Below are 20661 nucleotides of genomic sequence, written 5' to 3'. Positions count from 1 at the left end.
CGTAAATGTATTTTTAAAAATGTATTTATTGCATTTTTAAAAAGCATGTCAAAATATATCAGAATGTGCTGATTTGAACCGGCAACCTTTTATTCCACAGTTAGGTAAGCTAACCTCTACTCCAACCAGGAGTAGGTTAGCAGGAAAAGCAAGTATTGGTATTACCAAGTTTACCTTGGTACGTTAGTCTATATTTGTGACTAAGATTATATGTATTTTGGTAATGCACATCTATAAAATGTGTTTCGAACTTAAATGTGATATAATCAATACGTCGGTAATTACATTTCATCTTTTTACTTTCACAGGACCTGAAAAAAGCATTTTAATACGGGCTTCAAAATACATTTTGTAATCTATTTTCTATAATTGCAAAAATATTATTTTTTTCCATATGGGGTGAGTTGCCCCCTGATCTGAAAAGTAGTCTCATTTCACTTTCTGCCGTGCTGTGAACAACGTTAGGTGCAGATGAGCATGTCCTTTGGTGCTCAACGGAAGAAATAGTATCAGAGCATGTTAAAATAGTTCTTAAAACTCCAATGGCTCGCTGCAAAGCGTTCGTCTCATCCCCGTCCATGCTGATCGCGACCTGAACAAGACTCTGCTCGAGTTTCTCAGCCAATCACAGGGTGAGGTTGACAGCCAATCACATCGCGAGAAATGTTCTGCCATCCGTTTCAACTATACTCCTTCCGTTTCCACTATACTTTGTCTCTCACACACATACATTCTTCTCTCACATACATATATTTTCTTTACACATGCATACATTTTCTGCTTATATACATATATTATTTAAAATTGTGACTGCATGTGCATGAGATAAAAAATGTAGGAATATGTATGTTAAATTTAGAAATATGAGAGAAAAATATATTTGTGTGTGAGTTAAAATATAGAAATATAAGGGTAAAATGTATGAATGTGTGAGTTAAAAATATATTCTTATGAGAGAAAAAACTGTATGTATGTTAGAGTGAAAATATATGTATGTGAAAGGAGAATGTACATAAGTGAGGGTGAAAATGTATGTATGTGAAAGGAGAATGTATGTATGTGTGAGAGTGAAAATATATGCATGTGAAAGGAGAATGTATGTATGTGTGAGAGTGAAAATATATGTATGTGAAAGGAGAATGTATGTATGTGAGAGTGGAAATATATGTATGTGAAAGGAGAATGTATGTATATGAGAGGGAAAATATATGTATGTGAAAGGAGAATGTATGTATGTGAGAGTGAAAATACATGTATGTGAAAGGAGAATGTATGTATGTGAGAGTATCAGAATGAATAATGTCTTATACGGCCCCTCATAGCAGTAGGCTAGTTCACTACATAGGAAGCTACTTTAAGTTGTGCTAATTTCACATGACAAGAAAAGTGTAGTTTGTGGGGCCAAGCTACTTGGTAAATAAAGGAGTTACTACTACTGAAAAGTTACTTGATTCTGGAAATAGTGAAGCTACCATCAAAATACTAAGTTACTAGCTTAGCTAGTACTGCCCAACAATGATAATACCGTGATATATGATGTGCCACTTGTGTAAAATAAGCTGGCCAAAGTTATACCAGAAATATTTGTTTTAATTCTACAATAGCATTCTTGTGTCAGTTGTAATCTAAGTCAGTGTTATGGAATATGACTTATCAAGTCTCAGTTCATAGCTGGGTGAACACCGGCTGATGCAGTAAACATAGCCTAGGTAGCTGGCTATGATTTCAGTACAGTAATATCAAAGATCCTTGCTCCTTCTCAACTCTCTGGTAATATTCTAGTCACTAAGTACAACCAATAGTATGGTAATGTTAAATCTTATTTGTGAAAAGTAATCCCCCGAGCCCTGCTTTCGATGGTCCGCCGATTTGAGCAGGAATATGCTGCACAGTGCTCTGGCATCGTTGTTTCTGCTGCTACGCAACTAGGAATATGACCGGTCCAAGATGCCGGCCGTATTTCTCGTGCCCAGCAGCCAATGCGGCGTCTACTCTTTATTATGTCTATGGTTCTATACCTCAATAGTATGCTTAAGCCTTGACAAGTTAGAATCGTTTGTAAACGTCCATAAAGATAAATATTTCACCGTAGCAATGTTTTTTTGTTGGCCATCAAATACAGAAGCAAAGTGTTAAACAGGGAGTTGGGCCAGGTTGCGCAGACTGGACACAACACACACAACTCAAGTTGCGTTCTTCACTTCCCGTTATAATCGGATTTAACATTCATAAAAACCATACCATACCATACCATCTTCTTCCGCTTATCCGGGGCCGGGTCGCGGGGGCAGCAGTCTAAGCAGGGATGCCCAGACTTCCCTCTCCCCAGACACTTCCTCTAGCTCTTCCGGGGGGACACCGAGGCGTTCCCAGGCCAGCCGGGAGACATAGTCCCTCCAGCGTGTCCTAGGTCTTCCCCGGGGTCTCCTCCCGGTGGGACGGGACCGGAACACCTTCCCAGGAAGGCGTTCCGGAGGCATCCGAAAAAGATGCCCAAGCCACCTCAGCTGACCCCTCTCAGACAGACACATTGTACACAGTCAAAAACATATTTTTTATTATTATATATTTTTACAAAAAATCACTTTTATATCTCTATAAACACTTAATAATGCTGTAAATCCAGCTTGTATATATTTATAAAAATAGTTCCCTCTCTTGGTAGATACAAAACAAATCATAACACTTCCCATAGATCAAGAAGAAACCCCTCTGTTAAAATAGTTCTGCAGTGTTTAAGACACAGACTAAACCAAACACTATGATGATTGGTTCCTTTCATTTATCAATCAATTCCCTTAACCACTGAAGTGTATGTCTCGGTCTCTCTTTCCCTCTGTGGGTGAGTTGCATGCTGGGAGTTTGGGGTGTGAGGAGTTTTTTGCACTTGGCTGTTTGGTAACAGGGCCTGTTTTTGTTTCCTTCATTTTGGTTTTGATTTGGTTTTTGCATAATTTCTTTAATTTTAGGTTTCCTCAATACTTTATACCAAATTAGTGGCGGCCACAAATTAGAGGTTTAGGAACCACTGCGCTAGTGGAACAGGGTATAGACCTTAAAGACACACATACAAATGTTTTCCCTTTGGTCAATCCGACTAGGAAGGTAACCCTTTCCAAAGTGCCACCTTTCCTTAGAACTTTCTCGGCATTGTCAATTGGTCTCGGCGATTAAGAAACTTCCAATGGGTGGGAAGTCTCCCTTAATGACACATGCTCTATCACATAGGAGACAAGTCTATATGATTTTGAAAGACCACTGTGATGATATACACTCACCTAAAGGATTATTAAGAACACCATACTAATACTGTGATGACCCCCTTTCGCCTTCAGAACTGCCTTAACCTTACATAGACGACATCCGCGGATCCGCGGACAGTGCTCATTTGCATAAATATTTAGAAAAATAGAATCCCCATAATCGTCCGATTCCAATGGTATATTATTTGTAGCCACTTTCTTGAAACATTCTGTGTATAATTTGGGTTGTCCGTGTATAATTTGGGTTGTTTGTGCATTGTTTGGGTTGCTATGGGAACTTTTCACCAGGCAACGACATTGACCATGCATCTTAGAAAGGCTAATGTGTAGACAAGAATAGGGATTACAAGGGTGTACATCACTATATATGATGTTTTGAACCATAATACATCGTTTGTATTATACATATGATATAAAAATAAATATTTAGTCAACATAGTATGGGGGTGTTCTTGAGTTTTTGGGAAGAAGTTGGTAATTTTATAAATTATTTATAAATTATATGAGTTTATAAATTATATAAGTAGTGATCTAGTGCTGGCCGTTTTGCGTCATTACAAGCAAATAAAAAGGGAGATAAGATAATTATCTTTCATTTTATCGTGTTTTATTTCTAGGTAGAAGAACCACATTTTTTGGGGGTGCCTATATTTTTTACCTTCTATTTTTTTATTATTTCATTATTTTCAACCCAATACAGTGAAATTTGATAGTAAAGGCATGAAAGTATGAGGAAATACCATTGACACAATTCTTTATAATGCTTTTGGCCCATATTGATAGGATAGCATCTTGCAGTTGATGGAGATTTGTGGGATGCACATCCAGGGCACGAAGCTCCCGTTCCACCACATCCCAAAGATGCTCTTTTGGGTTGAGATCTGGTGACTGTGGGGGCCATTTCAGTACAGTGAACTCAATGTCATGTTCAAGAAACCAATTTGAAATTATTCGAGTTTTGTGACATGGTGCATTATCCTGCTGGAAGTAGCCATCAGAGGATGGGTGCATGGTGGTCATAAAGGGATGGACATGGTCAGAAATAATGCTCAGGTAGGCCGTGGTATTTTAACGATGCCCAATTGGCACTAAGGGGCCTACAGTGTGCCAAGAAAACATCCCCCACACCATTACACCACCACCACCAGCCTGCACAGTGGTAACAAGGCATGATGGATCCATGTTCTCATTCTGTTTATGCCAAATTCTGACTCAACCATCTGAATGTCTCAACAGAAATCGAGACTCATCAGACCAGGCAACATTCTTCCAGTCTTCAACTGTCCAATTTTGGTAAGCTTGTGCAAATTGTAGCCTCTTTTTCCTATTTGTATTGGAGATGAGTGGTACCCGGTGGGGTCTTCTGCTGTTGTAGCCCATCCGCCTCAAGGTTGTGCGTGTTGTGGCTTCACAAATGCTTTGCTGCATACCTCGGTTGTAACGAGTGGTTATTTCAGTCAAAGTTGCTCTTCTATCAGCTTGAATCAGACGGCCCATTCTCCTCTGACTTCTAGCATCAACTGACTTCTGCCGCCTGAGCCCGTGGAGGAGTGGCCTGCACCGCCTGAGCTTGCCGGGGCCTGGACGCCCCGGTGCCCTCTCCTGTCCCGGCTCCTGACCCCCCGCCGGCTAGCGACCCTCCGTTGGCTCTCCCGGCTCCTGACCCTCTGCTGGCTACCGACCCTCCGCCGGCTCTCCCGGCTCCTGACCCTCCGCCGGCTCTCCCGGCTCCTGACCCTCCGCCGGCTCTCCCGGCTCCTGACCCTCCGCCGGCTCTCCCGGCTCCTGACCCTCTGCCGGCTCTGCCTCGCCGGCGTGTCCCGCCGGCTCCGCCGCCCTGGTTAGTCTCGGCTGTTCCGCCCCCTCGGTGGGTTTGTGCCGATGGGGGTTCTGCACTGCCCCGCCCCCCCCTCCCTTGGGCTGGGGTTCGTCTTGGCTGTCCAGTGGCCGGGCCTTTGGGGGCTGTACTGTCACGGTGTGGTGAGCAGCAGTGCCGCCGTGCCAGATATTCTCAGTTTCCCATCACACACAAATGCATCCCGGTCACATGTCTATTATCGTTCACACCAGGTCCCTGTTAGATAATTGTATGTGTTTAAATGTTTCCCCTCTGCTCCCCACATTATGGATCATTGTTATTGTCAGTTCGTCTATAGGTGAGTGTTACGTGTATGTACTGTTTGAAGATTACCTGTATAAGACGCATTGTCGCACACTTTTATTTCATTCAGTCTAGAGTTATAGTTTGTCCGTTCGTTGTTCGGTTTTGTTTTTGAGTGGCGAATAAACCCAAGAACGCGATATATGCCTGCGCCTGGTTCCTTGCCCCACACTACACTGCATGAAGAGTGACAGATAAATTCTGTCAGAACTTTTTCCACCTTTAATGTGACCTATAACATGAACAATTCAAATGAAAAACAAACTGAAATCTTTGAGGGGGAAAAATAAAAAACTCACAATAACCTAGTTGCATCTTATGAGGTGGAAGAGGTGGTGCAGGGTAGACTGTTCAAGGTAATGCAAACATTTTGTAATGGTTTTATTAATGTCTATGCACCAGTGGTGGCAGTAGAGAGAAGGTTATTTCTGGAAAAGCTCTCTGACACCATAACACATTGCAGTGGGTAGGAATATATTTTTCATGGTGGTGATTTTCACTGCACTGAAAAAGAGCTATACAAGAACCATGTTGAACTTCATATGGCATCCCACTCTAGTTTTGCTCGCCTAGAAGAAACCCATGACCTATGTTATGTGCGGCATAGGTTGGACCTGCTAGACAATATACTTGGGCACATGTAAGAGACAACTCTGTCTCTCAAGCCAAGTTATGCAGGGTGTATTGTTTTGAGCATCACTCTCAAAATAGTTTTATAACCCCAGTACAGTTTATTAATGGCTTTACTGTTTATTGACTCTGTTAAGCCCAGGAGTGCCTGTTGGCATTTGAATAGCTCATTATTGGGTGATTCTCCTTTTAGGAAGTATTTTTTTTGAGGGGGAGAAATGGAGATCTCAGAAACCTCTATTCACCTCCCTTCAGCAGTGGTGGGATGTGGGTAAAGTCCAAATTCAGTAATTCTGTGTCCAGTACTCTCTCAATGTCACCAGAGACACCATTCGGTGAATTAAGACTTTGCAGAAGGAAATAGTGGACCTATAGTATATTACGGTATAGTCTACAGGAGAACAAGATCATATTAAGACACTTCAAATCAAAAAAGGTATCTTTGGCTGACCTGCTGGATATCAGAGCACAGGGGGCATTGGTGAGATTGAGGTTTCAGAGTATCTGTCACGTCCTGGCTGTGCCCCTAGCCATCTCTGTGCTGGGCTCGGGGCATAGCCAGGACAGGACAGGAGGTGGCCTTTAGCCACCTCTACTCCTTTTTTTGGTTTCCCCAATTGGAGGCAGGTGTTAGTTATTGCCTCCAATTGGGGACCCTATTTAAGTTTAGTTTGTAGGCCCCAAGGCGTGGTTCATTTTGGTTTTTGTTTGTCCTGTGTAAGGAATACCCACGTCACTGGTTGCTGCCGTCTTGTTTTGTTGGAGTCCTTCTTTCCTTTTCATTAAAACATGGATAACCCTTGTGACCTTGAGTCTGCGCCTCTGTCCTCCTCTGGAGATTCGGAAAAGAGCTGTAGAGTTTTTACTTGTTAATGGGTAGAAGCTCCAGAGGTGGAACGACAGTTCTATGAGGGTTTACCACAGGCGTCTGTGGATGACAAGGCACAGGTGTTTGTGGACGAGTTGGATAATCCCTTGTCATTGGCAGAGCATTATGCTGCAATGCAGGAGATGGAGAGTGGCAGGGCTCCTGGCATTGATGGGCTAACTGTAGTCTTTCTGGTTAACAATTGGTGAGGATCTGCTGGACATACACAGTGTCAGTTTCAAAGGAGGGCTGCTGCCACTGATTTGAGATCCACAAGAGATCAAGAAATGGAGGTTTGTGCTGACTATAAAATTATTTCCAAGGCACTTTCCAAATGGCTTAAAGTGGTGATGGAGCAGATCATACATACCGAGCAGTCCTTCTGTGTTCCCGGCAGATCAATCTTAGATAATATTTCACTAATTCAGGATTATTTGGACCTCTCTATAGCTTTCGACTTGAACTCTGGTCTTAATTCTATAGATCAGGATAAGGCGTATGACCAGTATGTGGCAGTCCTGTGGGCGAAAATGCCTTGTTGATGCTAGAGGTCAGAGGAGAATGGGCCGACTGATTCAAGCTGATAGAAGAGCAACTTTGACTGAAATAACCACTCGTTACAACCGAGGTATGCAACAAAGCATTTGTGAAGCCACAACACGCACAACCTTGAGGCAGACGGGCTACAACAGCAGAAGACCCCACCGGGTACCACTCATCTCCACTACAAATAGGAAAAAGAGGCTACAATTTGCACAAGCCCACCAAAAGTGGACAGTTGAAGACTGGAAGAATGTTGCCTGGTCTGATGAGTCAACAAATTCTCATGAAATACAAATATACATATATACATACACACGCTCACAAATGCATACATACACATACATATACATCTACATACAATTATTCTTATTATTATTTTTTACTCATATTATTTTGAATTTTAGCAATATGACCTGGAAGAGAATTCCATTCAACCATAGCTCTATACAACACAGCACATTGTTTTGAGTTTGTTCTAGATTTTGGAATTATTTATTTACCAATAACGGCATGCCTCGTGAGATATGTATGTACATTAGAGCTTAGAGTAAGTTGCCTATAACGACAATCCAGAGTTTTCTTTAAATTAATTTTATTTATAAAGCCAAGGAGTGATGCTTTTAACCTCTCATCAACCGGTCACCAGTATAGTTTGCCGTGCATTTTGTTAACATTAGCCCTTAATGAACAGCAAAGGGCTAAACGAGCAGCTCTATTCTGAACCCTCTGTAGTTTCCCTAAATTCTTCTTTGTAGTTCCTGACCAAACCACAGAGCAGTAATCTAAGTGCGATAACACTAGTGTCTGCAAAACATGTTTAATTAAATATGGATTTAAAAACAAATAACACCTTTTAACTACAGATATATTTCTCCCCATTGTTTTCACCACTTCCTCTATGTCTTGACCATTACAGTACAGTCTAATGTTACCCCAAGAAGCTTTATTTCATGTACCTGCTCAACAGCAACATTATTTAGTACCAAATCCAACATGGGCCTTGTTAATGAAAAATGTGTTCCAAAGGAATTTCTTTTAGTCTTGGCTGTATTTAAGACAAGTTTATTATCAGTAATCCAATTGGATACCATCTGCAACTCATTGTTGAGAGCTGCAGTAATGTTTTCTAAAGCTGGTGCAGGCACATAAAGTGTTACATCATCCGCATACATAGACACAGAAGCTCCTCTACAGACCAGTGGGAGATCATTCGTAAAGATAGAAAAAAGCAATGGTCCTAATGAAGACCCTTGTGGAATCCCACATGCTTTAGAGAAGCTTCCATTAAAATACACTTTCTGTGTTCTATCTGTCAAGTAGCTCTCTACCCATGCTAATGCAGATGGTGTAAAACCATAACATTTGAGCTTCCCCAATAATAAACTATGGTCAATTATGTCAAGCAGCACTAAAATCTAATAATTCTGCTCCGACAATATTTTGGTGATCAATATACTTTAACCACTCATCTGTCATTTGTACCAGAGCTGTACAAGTTGAATGTCCTTCTATATAAGCATGCTGGTATTTGCTTAACAATTAATTTGTAGTAAAATAACCTTGTATCTGGTTAAATACAATTTTTTCTAAAAGTTTACTTATAGCAGGTAACAGACTAATTGGTCGACTATTAGAGCCAGAAAAAACAGCACAAGCATTTTTTGCTAAGAGGATTATGTTTGCTTCTTTCCACACTTGAGGACATACTTTATTCTCAAGACTGGCTTGTCATTATTAATAGACAATAATAGTTGTTTTACTTCTTCTCTTGTCACTTCTCAAAATATAAATGAACAGTTCTTAACATTCATTATTTCTTCTGATATACATGAATAATTTGACTCACAGTATGATGTTGGCATTTTCTGCCTTAATCTACAAACTTTATCTATGAAATAATCATTTAAATAATTTGCAATGTCTACAGGTTTAGTTATAAACGATCCTTCCACTTCAATCTATGATGGGGTCAAATTACTTTTTCTACCCATGATATTATTTAAGGTACTCCAGAGCTTTTTTCCATCTTGTTTTATACAATCAGTCCTAGATTCATTATACAGTTTCTTCTTCTTTCTTTTCGAGTTGGTAACATAATTCCTCAATTTACAATACATTTGCCAATCATATAAGGATCCAGACTTCCTTGCCACTTCTTTCACATTTTCTCTTTGACCCATATATCCTTTTAATTCCTCATCAACCCAAGGAGCCCCAGCAGCTCTAACAGTCAGCCTCCTAACAGGTGCATGCTTATCCATAACTGGGGACAACAATTTCATGAATACATTAAGTGCAGTATCCGGGTCTTTCTGTTGAATGACATCAGACCAACAGATATAACATCTTCCACATATAAATCACAATCAAAACCCTTGTACATTCTTTTATATACAATTTTTGGCCCCGCCTTTGGAACCTTAATTTTTCTAGATAAACCCACCAAATTATGATCACTAAAGCCGATCGAAATTGATACGGCTTTAGAACAGAGTTCAGCTACATTAGTATAAATATGATCTATACATGAGGATGATATGAGTCCTGTCTTATTAATACATTCCCTGGTTGGCTGGTTAATAACCTGAACCAGATTACAGGCCCCAGTTATAGTAAGAATTTTCTTTTTCAGTGAACATTTTGATGCAAGAAAATCAATGTTAAGGTCTCCCAGGATATAAATGTCCCTATTTTCATCAGATGCTCGCTCAAACATTTCTCCCAAATCATCAAGATCTTGGCCTATAACAGCATCCCATCAACATAGGCTTTAAATGGGGTAGGGGAACTTGTCACCATAACATTTCAACTTCACATGACATTAGATCTTCTCTGATTTTAACTGAAATGTGGCTCTGAATGTACATGGCAACTCCTCCCCCATAAACATCTCTATCCCTTCTATATTCCTGTATCTCTACTATAGCATCATCAAATGTATTGTCTAAATGAGTTTCAGAAATAGTTAAAATATTAATATTATGAGATGTTAACATGTTACTTATGTCTGGAATTTTGTTCCTTAAACTACAAATATTTATATGAGCTATTTTTAGGCCTTTCTTGGGAAATTACATTAATATAGTGTCCAAAAACATTAACTCACGTTCAGTTCTAATATATGTAGTCCTGTAGTCCATGTGAGTACTCACTCAAACCCACATTCTTAGCTGGTCTTTCCATTTGGACCTGTCATCCTCTGAGAGGGATAATGAACAGTAAGTCTGTCATGGCGAATGTAGGCAATGTTTCCCTTTGCTCGTTCAGCCTTCATGACCGGAACTAATTCCCTTCGCTTAATCCTTACAGCTTCAGAATAGTCCTCATTAAAATAAATGTTTGTACCTCTCAGTTTATTTACCCTGGTCATCACAGCTGCCTTGTCTTTCCATCTTAAAAAACTTGACAATTATCAATCTGTGTCGATTTCCTGCTGTTGTAGGATCACCCATCCGACAGACTCGTTCCACCTCGATCCCTTCTTCATTCATTTCTAACTTTTCTAACTTTTCATCACTCTACTCTTGATGAGGTGAACCAGTTCCTGTATCAGACTTTGGAAAATCTGTTAAATTGCTAAAAGATTTTTGATGAGGAGAGGTTGGTGAGGTCTGCGGAGGTGTTACAAAATACTGCAGGGTTTGATAAGCTCAGTGTGAAAAAGCGTTTCCGCTTGAGGAAACTGCTGTGGCGTCAGCTGATGGTATTGGGCAACAAAGTTAAGGTTAGGAGGAAATTAAAACAATGATGTGTCATGCCTCACATGTCTTTTCCTTTTGCCTGATTTCTCTGTGTTCCTTTCTGTGTTTCCTCTCTCTTCTGAATATGGAGGTGCTAGGGTTGGTTCTCTCAATATTAATGGGGGAAGGAATATGAATATGCTGGGGTATATATTTTTTTCATTTGCCCTTTTTCTTCCAGTCCCACTATATGACCTTTCTTCCAGTGCCACTCCTACAACAGTCCTGTGGAGTCAGAAGAATCGCAGATCAGAGGAAACGCTAGCTCAGATTGTCTTATTCATAGCCAGGTTAGAGGCGTCCGCCCTGCCAGTGTGGTTGCTGGAACGCGGCAGCACAAGTATATTCCCTATTCCAATTACCTCCCCCATCCCCCGGACGATGCTAGCCCCACAGACGACTTGTGAGGCAAGTGCATAGACCCCTGCACAACTCTGGAGCCACTGTGTTAGAGGTAATTAAACAGAAAAAGATTGTGTTTCTTCTGCATCAGATACAGTGATGAGGCTAATGAGGCTGTACTACTGAGGAAGCTTACCTGCTGTCAGCTACTTGTCTGTCTGGTGTTTAAGCTGAGTTTGTGCTTTCTGATGTGTGGAGGGTTTGTAATACTTTGATTGGGCAGAATACATGGTTGAAAGGTAATGACGGTTGGGTTAGCGCAGCAAGGTTACACAGGTAATATGTCTCTTAGCAATACTGTGGTAGGATTGTGAGGTGTGACATTATTCCTGTGGGTTTCTCAGATCACCATATTGTTACTGTTGAGATGCATATGTTTTGGCCACAAAGGTTGACCTTTCATTGGTATTTTAATGTCAAGTTGTTGCAAGATGCAATGTTTCAGGAAAGGTTTTTGTTGTACTGCGTACGTTGGAGGGCAACCTTTGTGGACAAGATACATATATCTGGGTTTGATTCAAGATCTGCAGAGGATGCTTGTCAATTTCTTCTGGTATGGACAGCGCTGGATTGCCCACCTAAACCACTGGTCAGAACCCACTGCACCTGGGTGGGCAAAGATTGCTGGACATTGTTTCAAGGGTCTTGGCTTTCCGTCTTTGTGCGACCCAGAGGCTGTTGAACAGTTCTTGTTGGGTGTATACAGTATAAAAAAAGCGCCTTTTCCTCTTGAAGTTGGAGGGGGTTTATCTGTCAGGCCTCACGCTGTTTTATGAGTCCGTGTTGCAGGCTTGGAAGGTGTTGGACATTTCCCAGAAGGATAGTGTGCCACCAGGAAGGTGGCTGTTTGAAGAACCTCTGTTTCATTACGCTGTCTTTGGGTCCCATGTTTTGGTTTCAACAAGCCTAAGCAAACGACAATTAACTGTGGGGTGAGTGAAGTTGGATTATTTGATGCTGAATAACCGCAAGTCGTTGGAGGAGCAGGGATCCGATCATCTTGCCTGCTGACGAAGGTCGTAGCTGACATCTGAGAGTCTTTGCCAGTATCTTACCTGCAATTTGTAACTGACACTTGTTATTCTGACTGGTGGATGGATGGCCTTGATTACGTTGTCCCTGTGCTGAACATTAGTACTGCTGCATGGGAAAGGAGACAATGAACATCATCTGTGTAAAGGTTTCTTGTGGTTTCCCCTGGACGAGTGTGATGGTAATTCCATTGATCGACACTCTTAAATAAGGAAGTACAAAGACGGAATTCTCTAGGCACAAGTTAACCATTTTAATATTATTTGCAAATAAGAGAGACGCGTCAAACGCTTACCAAGATAATCTTCCGAGGAGTCTCTGACTCCATACATGCACAATCCGTATTTATTACAGGGAAAAGGGGTGTGGTATGGGGTGTGGTATGTTGTTACCTTAGTTAAAAATGTCCGCAACACGGGGTGCAATCGACGAGGTGGGCGGGTGTGTTTGGCCCTTCTGCTTCCTCTTTAGGTTGTTGGCGGTCCATATACAAACTGTCCATTGATAAGAGGACACCTGACCTCCAATGGAGGATTCTACATGGGGCTGTGGCCACTAATAGACATCTGGTTCACCTGGATCCTAGTGTGAAAGGTTGAGTCTGAAACTCTTCCACATCTGTTTTTTCAGTGTCCCAGACTGGTAGGGCTGTTTGACCTGGACACGGGTTGATTTTCCACTTTGGTGGAAATTTATTTCTTTTTAGCTGTTTATATTTGGACCTAAGTAAACTTTTACTTGACAAGGTGTAGTCATTTTGCTTAATTTTGTGTCAGGGACACATTTGGAAGACACTGAAGAATTGTATTCTAGCATAGGGGTCTGTGGACATGCTGGGCATGTTTGAGGGGATGCTGGCAGCTAGGGCCAGAGTTGAGAATGCCTACTACAAATAGGTTAGGAACCTTGAGCTGTTCATGGATATCTGGCATATTCAGTGTCTGTTGTGTTTAGTTACTGTGAAGGATGATTCGGTGTTGTGCTTTTAAATTGTTCTTGAACTTGTTGTTGTTTGTTTGAGTCTTTGTTGTGTTGTGGGCTCTTGTAAAAAGACCCAAGAAAGTGCTTTTAGAACTCTGCCTCTCCATCTCGCTCTCTTTCTCCCTCTCTGTGTGTCTTGGTGTCTCTTCCTCTGTGTGTGTGAGTTTGTCTCTGTCTCCCCCTCTCTGTGTGTGTCTCTGTCTCTCCCTCTGTGTGTGTGTGTGTGTAAGATTACATTTACATGCAAAGAAACAGCATGCACGCCGCATATGTTTACAAGTGTATGTGTGCATGTCTATGGTTGTGTGTGTACGTTTACATAAAGTGCAAAAAACTAGATGTGACTGTCTCTGTGTGTGATTGTATTTCCTCACATGTTAAGAAATCCTCTCTGGTCTTGGGCTCAGCAGGTGGTTCAATCTGAACTGTAGTCACTATGGAGACAGACAGACTCATATATCACAGGTCCACATTAATCATGTCTACTACTAATTTACATACAGCTGATTAGTGGAGAGATGGACTATTAAAAAATACCATGTACTAACAACTTGTTTTATCCCATTGCCCATCTGAATACAGAATACAGCTCCGGAAAAAAATTAAGAGACAACTGCCCCTTTTTCTTTCCTTTCTAAAAAAGCTGAGAAGGAAGGTTTTGAGTGAGGAACAGAAGGGTTAAAATTAAGAGACTTCTGTTCTTCACTCAAAACTTTCCTTTTCAACTTTTTTGGAAAGGAAAGAAAAAGGTGCAGTTGTCTCTTAATTTTTTCCGGAGCTGTATATGAATGTATTTACTACTAGTGTTGAATCAACATGGAGATGAATCATGAAATAGCATGAGAAAATGAAGTGTACAATATCTAAAAGTTATTGTTTCCTTTTTATCTATAACTACATGCTACTGACACGATTCTATCATTGTCATTGCTCCTCTTAATTTTCCCTTTGGCTTTGCATCTACAAAAAGTCTCATTCTGGATTTTTTTTTATATGACAAAAACTCACTATTTGTACATACATTTACATGAGTTCCAATGGTTCAGGCATGTCTGGCATGGCTTTTATATTGGTCACTGATGAGGACCAAGATGTTTTGGTGACAATGATTGTTGACAAATATTAGAGATCTACACTTGATAACTACAATGATACACTGAAGATATTAAAGTCATTCATACACTTCTGTTCCTCTCCTTGTGCTTTACCCCTTTCTTCTTCTCCAATTTCTGTACTTTCTTCTGCTCCTCCTTCACATTTTTAGTAACGGTTTTGATGACAATGTACTGTAATTTTCTATTAATATTGTGTATTTGCTGTCATATTTGAATATCCTCTGATAATGTCCTCACAAAATAGTATTTGTTACAGCAGGGGTGCCCACTCCTGCTCCTGGAGAGCTACTGTCCTGTCGGTCTTCTCTCTAAACCCAGTTGACGCTAAATTGAGCAGGTCCTTCATCCAACCAAATAATAGATCAGTTGTGCTAAATTAGGGTTGGAATGAAAACCTACAGTATGGTAGCCCTCCAGGAGCAGGAGTGAGCACCCCTGGGTTACAGTATTACTTTAGATGTTGTTCTATGATGAAATAACAAGACATAACATTTAATGTTCTTAAAATTAATTTGACCGACCTTCAAAGGTTATTTTGTCCATTTCATTTTTGCATACATCCTGTAGTTGAACTTTCAGTTCAAAGACTGATTTCGTTACATTCTCAAAGGAGATGTGTGGATGGACACTGATGTTGGGTAAGTCCTTAGATCCAGGAGAGACACAGAGAGACTGGAAACTCTACAGAGATGAAAATCAGTAAAAGGTTTTCAGAAAGAAAAAAACATTGATGTAATTTCAAGTCCATTTCACAGTGAAAAAAGTCAAGAGGTAGCCCATCCATCCATCATCTTCCGCTTATCCGGGGCCGGGTCGTGGGGGCAGCAGTCTAAGCAGAGATGCCCAGACTACCCTCTCCCCAGACACTTCCTCCAGCTCTTCCGAGGGGACACTGAGGCGTTCCCAGGCCAGCCGGGAGACATAGTCCCGCCAGCGTGTCCTAGATCTTCCCTGGGGTCGCCTCCCGGTGGGGCCCAAGCCACCTCAGCTGACCCCTCTCGATGTGGAGGAGCAGCGGATCTCTAAGGGATCGCCCAGCCACCCTGCGGAGAAAGCTCATTTCGGCCGCCTGTATCCGGGATCTTGTCCTTTCGGTCATGACCCAAAGCTCATGACCATAGGTGAGAGTAGGAACGTAGATTGACCGGTAAATCGAGAGCTTCGCCTTGCTGCTCAGCTTTCTTCACCACGACAGACCGATACATCGACCGCATTACTGCAGAAGCTGCACCGATCCGTCTGTCAATCTCCCGTTCCATCCTTCCCTCACTCGTGAACAAGACCCCTAGATACTTAAACTCCTCCACTTGAGGCAGGCACTCTTCACCAACCTGAAGTGTGCAAACCACCCTTTTCCGACTGAGGACCATGGCCTCGGATTTGGAGGTACTGATTCTCATCCCCACCGCTTCCCACTCAGACCATCCCAGTCCATGCTGAAGGTCCTGGTTTGAAGGGGCCAACACGACAACATAATCTGCAAAAAGCAGAGACGAAATCGTGTGGTCCCCAAACCTGACACCCTCCGGCCCCTGGCTGCGCCTAGAAATTCTGTCCATAAAAATTACCAACAGAACCGGCGACAAAGGGCAGCCCTGCCGGAGTCCAACATGCACTGGGAACAAGTCTGACTTACTGCCGGCAATGCGGACCAAGCTCCTGCTTCGGTCGTACAGGGACCTGACAGCCCTTAGCAAAGGACCCAGGACCCCATATTCCCGAAGCACCCTCCACAGGATGCCGCGAGGGACACAGTCGAATGCCTTCTCCAAATCCATAAAAACACAACTCCCATGAACCCTCCAACACCGCGTAGAGGGTATAGAGCTGGTCCAGTGTTCCACAGCCCGGACGAAAACCACACTGTTCCTCCTGAATCCGAGGTTCTACTATCGGCCGTATTCTCCTCTCCAGAACCCTGGTATAGACTTTCCCGGTAGCCATTACAGATTATTGTAAGGTAAGTTAGTGATGTAACCTGGAGGAAATGGATGTGATCCTCTTTGTCTAAGAGGTGCTTCAACTCAACATCTCTTCTCCTCATCTCAGAGACCTCCTGCTCCAGTTGTTCCAAGAGTCCTTCAGCCCGACTCACTTCAGCCTTCTCTTGAGTTTTGATCAGCTCCTTTAACTCAGAGCGTCTTTTCTCAATGTAGCAGATCAGCTCAGTAAAGAAACTCTCAATGTCCTCCACTGCTACCTGTGCAGAGTGCTGTTAGCACACAGAGAGAGAAGGGGGTCCATTTTAACAAGCTTATTGACTCATCTCTCATCAGGACCAAAAACAATCTGTAAATGGTAGAATATTTGTACCATGGATTGGGGGAGTATTTTGATCCCTTCACTTTTTCCACATTTAGAGAAGTATTTAGTGCCTATGCTTTGAAACTCGATTGACCTCAGGTACATCCTTTACAATGATCATCCATTGAAATTATTGGAGTCCTACAACTTGATTGGACCAGTGGTATATTCAATTGATTGGACATGATATGGATAGTGTTTTTCTTGCACTCTATTATTAGAAAATGAATTAGTTAAAGATAGTCATTAGAATATAAGTGTCTAAACTATAGTAATGATCACTGTATGGATGAATGGAAGAATACTTTGCTCCTGAGAAAAGAAAAACATGTGATGCTGATTGTTGTTGTAAAACCATTTGTGTGAGTAGGGGCGAAAACAGGACAGGATGACTATTAACACCTCCAGGGGGTGGTTAAAAACAGGAGGTTGTAATGGTCCCAGCCTGATGGGACAGTTCTGCTTCATGTTTTCTGTTTGTCCTTGGCTTGTCTTGTCCTTCTTGTTTCCTGTTCTTGTTTCAGTTAATCGGTCTGTTCCTTTCACCTGTGTTTAGCCCCCACCTAATTCTGTTCTCCATGTTAGTCTGTGTATTCAGTTCAGCCATTTTCTCCCTGTCGGTCATTGTGCGTGTCATGTTTCCGTGTTCCTGACTCCTGACAGTATTTTGTATTGCCTGGCACTCCGTTTTGTTTCTCTGCTTTTGTGTTTATAAAAAGATGCCTCAAATCTCTGCGCCTGCCTCCGTCTCCCTCCTTTGAAATGTGAGAGTTTTTCCACGGCCTCCATATTGACCAGGCATGTCATCCATTGAGCATGTTTGGAATGTTCTGGATCCATGTGTACAACATATCCAGGAACTCAGAATGACTGACCTAACCCAGGGGAGCAGAGTTGGACGGTAGGGGAACTCCTCGGAGGAGGACCCCTGCCGTCACCCATTAGAAAGCTGTCTACCTCAGTGACCGTCCCCAAGCCAGCAACGACAGAGGTGACGCCAGCGTCGACAACAGGTTGCCCAGGGGCCTTCCTGGCCCGCTCCAGGCCCTGTTCCTCAGCCTCCCCTACCCCGTGCGGGCTGGCCAGGCCTACTGGCATGCCCCACTCCCTGCTGAGCAGGCCACGAAAAGACTAGATTGCTAACTATATTGCCTTATATATTTAAAAGATGGTATTTATTTAGATTAAGACAATCTGAGTTAACGCTGCTATCATAATATCCTGCTGCTAGAAGAACGGTAATGAAGCCTTGTTTGGCCATCACTATGTAGCAGTACATTCATATTTATATATAGCAGCCCCAACACACACCTTCAAAGAGTCCACAGCCTGTCTAATTTCTTGAATCTTCTTCTCTCTCTCCTGGATTCTTTTCTGGGATTCAAGTTTCTCTCCCACATGTTTCTGCAGAGACATACACGATAAGAAATTACAAGAGGCATTTTCCTACCAGATCTTGAAAATGTTAGAAGTAAAGAAATATTCTGTGGCCAATCAAATCAATGGAATTTAATATATATATATATCAGAGACAAGATAAGTTAGGACCAACAGATAATTAGGCGAGCAGGAACTGGCACCCGCATGCTAATACAACCTGATGATTAACAGGAATTAAATCTGATATTGTGATAGGAGCAATCCAACTTCAGCTGGCTAATAACCACTCTGGTTTCCTGGCTGAGCTGGCTATGCTAATTTGGCAACAAAAATAGCTGCTTTCATTTGTTAGCTGGATCTATGCAGGACATACCAAAAAAAGATAGAGTGATTGAAGAAATTATGGAGGCTGTGGACACTAGTGGAAAGATTTGTACAACTCATTTATTTTCCACTTTACATTGAAGACATAAAAAATACAGAACGATGTGCCAGTACGACAGTGATGCACACATTGTAGCCAAGACGACAGAGGTAGAAGAGTCGCTCAGAATTATACATTAATCTAAAACAAGTGAGTTCATTTTAATTTTGCTTCATGGCAGGATATGTGTTTTGAAGACATCTGGAATGCATAGTTAAGCGGCATTCATGAAAATGTCAACAACACCACATCAGTGGGCTACATGTGTACATGGACTGTTTATAGCAGAGATCTAGAACCAGGGGTCAGAGAAACTGCAAGGACTCATTGGGAAGTTCTCCTAAAAGTGTTTCTGTTTCTGAAATTAAGATTATGACTGCAAATGACAAATTAACAGGAGGGAGGAATGTTTGTTCAGAGATAATAATGCTTTTGGGGATGAAGGGAGGGAGAGAAAGGAACTTGTTTTAGAAGATTTTCTCTTTTTAACCTGTCAATACAATACTTAAAACAATTTTGTTGCACAGATTATCAAATTGCTATAACAGAGAGTACAAAAACAGAGAGTAGAAATATTATGATACTGCCTTGAAATTGTTGTATGGAGTTATTGAAAATGTACAGAGTCATTGATTATCAATACTGTTATTACAGTCAGTTATTGTCTGTGTATCTACTGTACTTTGAAATGTTTGGGTTTTGGCTTATCCAGTTATAAAGTCTTAGAATTATGTATTTCCTGGTTATTATGACACATGGGTTCAGTTAATTCATAAATATGCTATGTTATAATTATGGAGTTCCTCTCTTACCTGTTTCTCAGTCCTTTCTGCTGCAGCTGAGACTGTATCATGTCCTTTATGTTCATCCATTGTACAAAGATAACAGATGCACTGTTGATCAGTACGACAGTAAACTTCCAGTAGTTTGTCATGATGAGGACAGATCTTCTCCTGTAGTTTTGCGGAGGCTTGAACCAACTTGTGCTTTTTAAAGGCAGGAGATTCATAGTGAGGCTGAACGTGAGTCTCACAGTAAGAGGCCAGACACACTAGACAGGACTTGACGGCTTTGAGTTTTCTTCCAGTGCAGAAATCACACTCCACATTTATAGGTCCAGCAGAATAATGATCAGGAGGAAAAGTTTGGAGTCTTGTCTTCTTCAGATTCTCCACCAATTCAGCCAAGATGGTGTTCCTGTTTAGAACAGGTCGTGGTTTGAAGGTCTGTCTGCACTGGGGGCAGCTGTAGAGACCCTTGTCATCTTCCTGATCCAAGAAGCCATTAATACAGCCCATACAGTAACTGTGTCCACAAGGAATAGTCACTGGATCCTTCAGTAGATCTAAACAAATCGAACAACTGAGAGAGTTTGTGTCCTTTGCCATTTTTCACACACTTACAAAAAGACCAAGAGAAACAGGGATAGGTTTCATTTCCTTTGGTTTGGTTCTGTTTTTGACTTCCTTGTTCTGTGGTAAACAAGTGAGGTATTGCCAGTAGAGGGTATGAGTGGTTTATCACAGCCAGAGAGTGAATAGTCTACATGATCTCCACCATTTCTCCCTATTCCAGAACAATATTCCGGAATAATCAAAATAACTTTCTGCCACATAGTTCAGGGAGACAGTAAATTAATGCAAATGCAGAATGGTCCTGACCTACGTATTTCACATGACAAGGAATACAGATGTGCATCGGTTTGTCACAAAAAAACGTCTGGTATCAAAACCAGTCAGTATCTGGTATGACCACTATTTGTCTAATTTGCCTCATGCCACAAAACACATCTGATCATTGAGTTGATCAGACTGTTTA

At 41.6% G+C, this 20661-nt stretch overlaps 1 protein-coding gene across 3 annotated transcripts; it reads right to left on the bottom strand.

Annotated features, from left to right (window-relative positions):
* Positions 1-13577: 13577 nt before the first annotated feature.
* On the bottom strand, positions 13578-20252 carry LOC105008466 (E3 ubiquitin/ISG15 ligase TRIM25-like). 3 transcript variants are annotated; one of them, XM_013132564.3, is made up of 4 exons: positions 19656-20252; positions 18351-18443; positions 15257-15416; positions 13578-14054 (listed from the first exon to the last, which is right to left on the bottom strand). In XM_013132564.3, exons 1-4 carry the CDS (start codon positions 20229-20231, stop codon positions 13936-13938), a joined length of 948 nt encoding a protein of 315 aa, XP_012988018.2. In that variant the 5' UTR covers positions 20232-20252; the 3' UTR covers positions 13578-13935. The 3 variants fall into 3 exon arrangements, with proteins under 3 accessions (XP_012988018.2, XP_028975495.2, XP_028975496.2); XM_029119662.2 differs by lacking the exon at positions 18351-18443; XM_029119663.2 differs by lacking the exon at positions 15257-15416 and having other exon boundaries at positions 13995-14054.
* Between the last annotated feature and the right edge of the window lie 409 nt (positions 20253-20661).

This window comes from Esox lucius, chromosome 5, assembly GCF_011004845.1.
Source record: "Esox lucius isolate fEsoLuc1 chromosome 5, fEsoLuc1.pri, whole genome shotgun sequence".
In the NCBI taxonomy this organism is placed as follows: Eukaryota; Metazoa; Chordata; class Actinopteri; order Esociformes; family Esocidae; genus Esox; species Esox lucius.
Note: the sequence above shows the minus strand (reverse complement) of the source record. Positions and strands in the feature narration are given on the sequence as shown.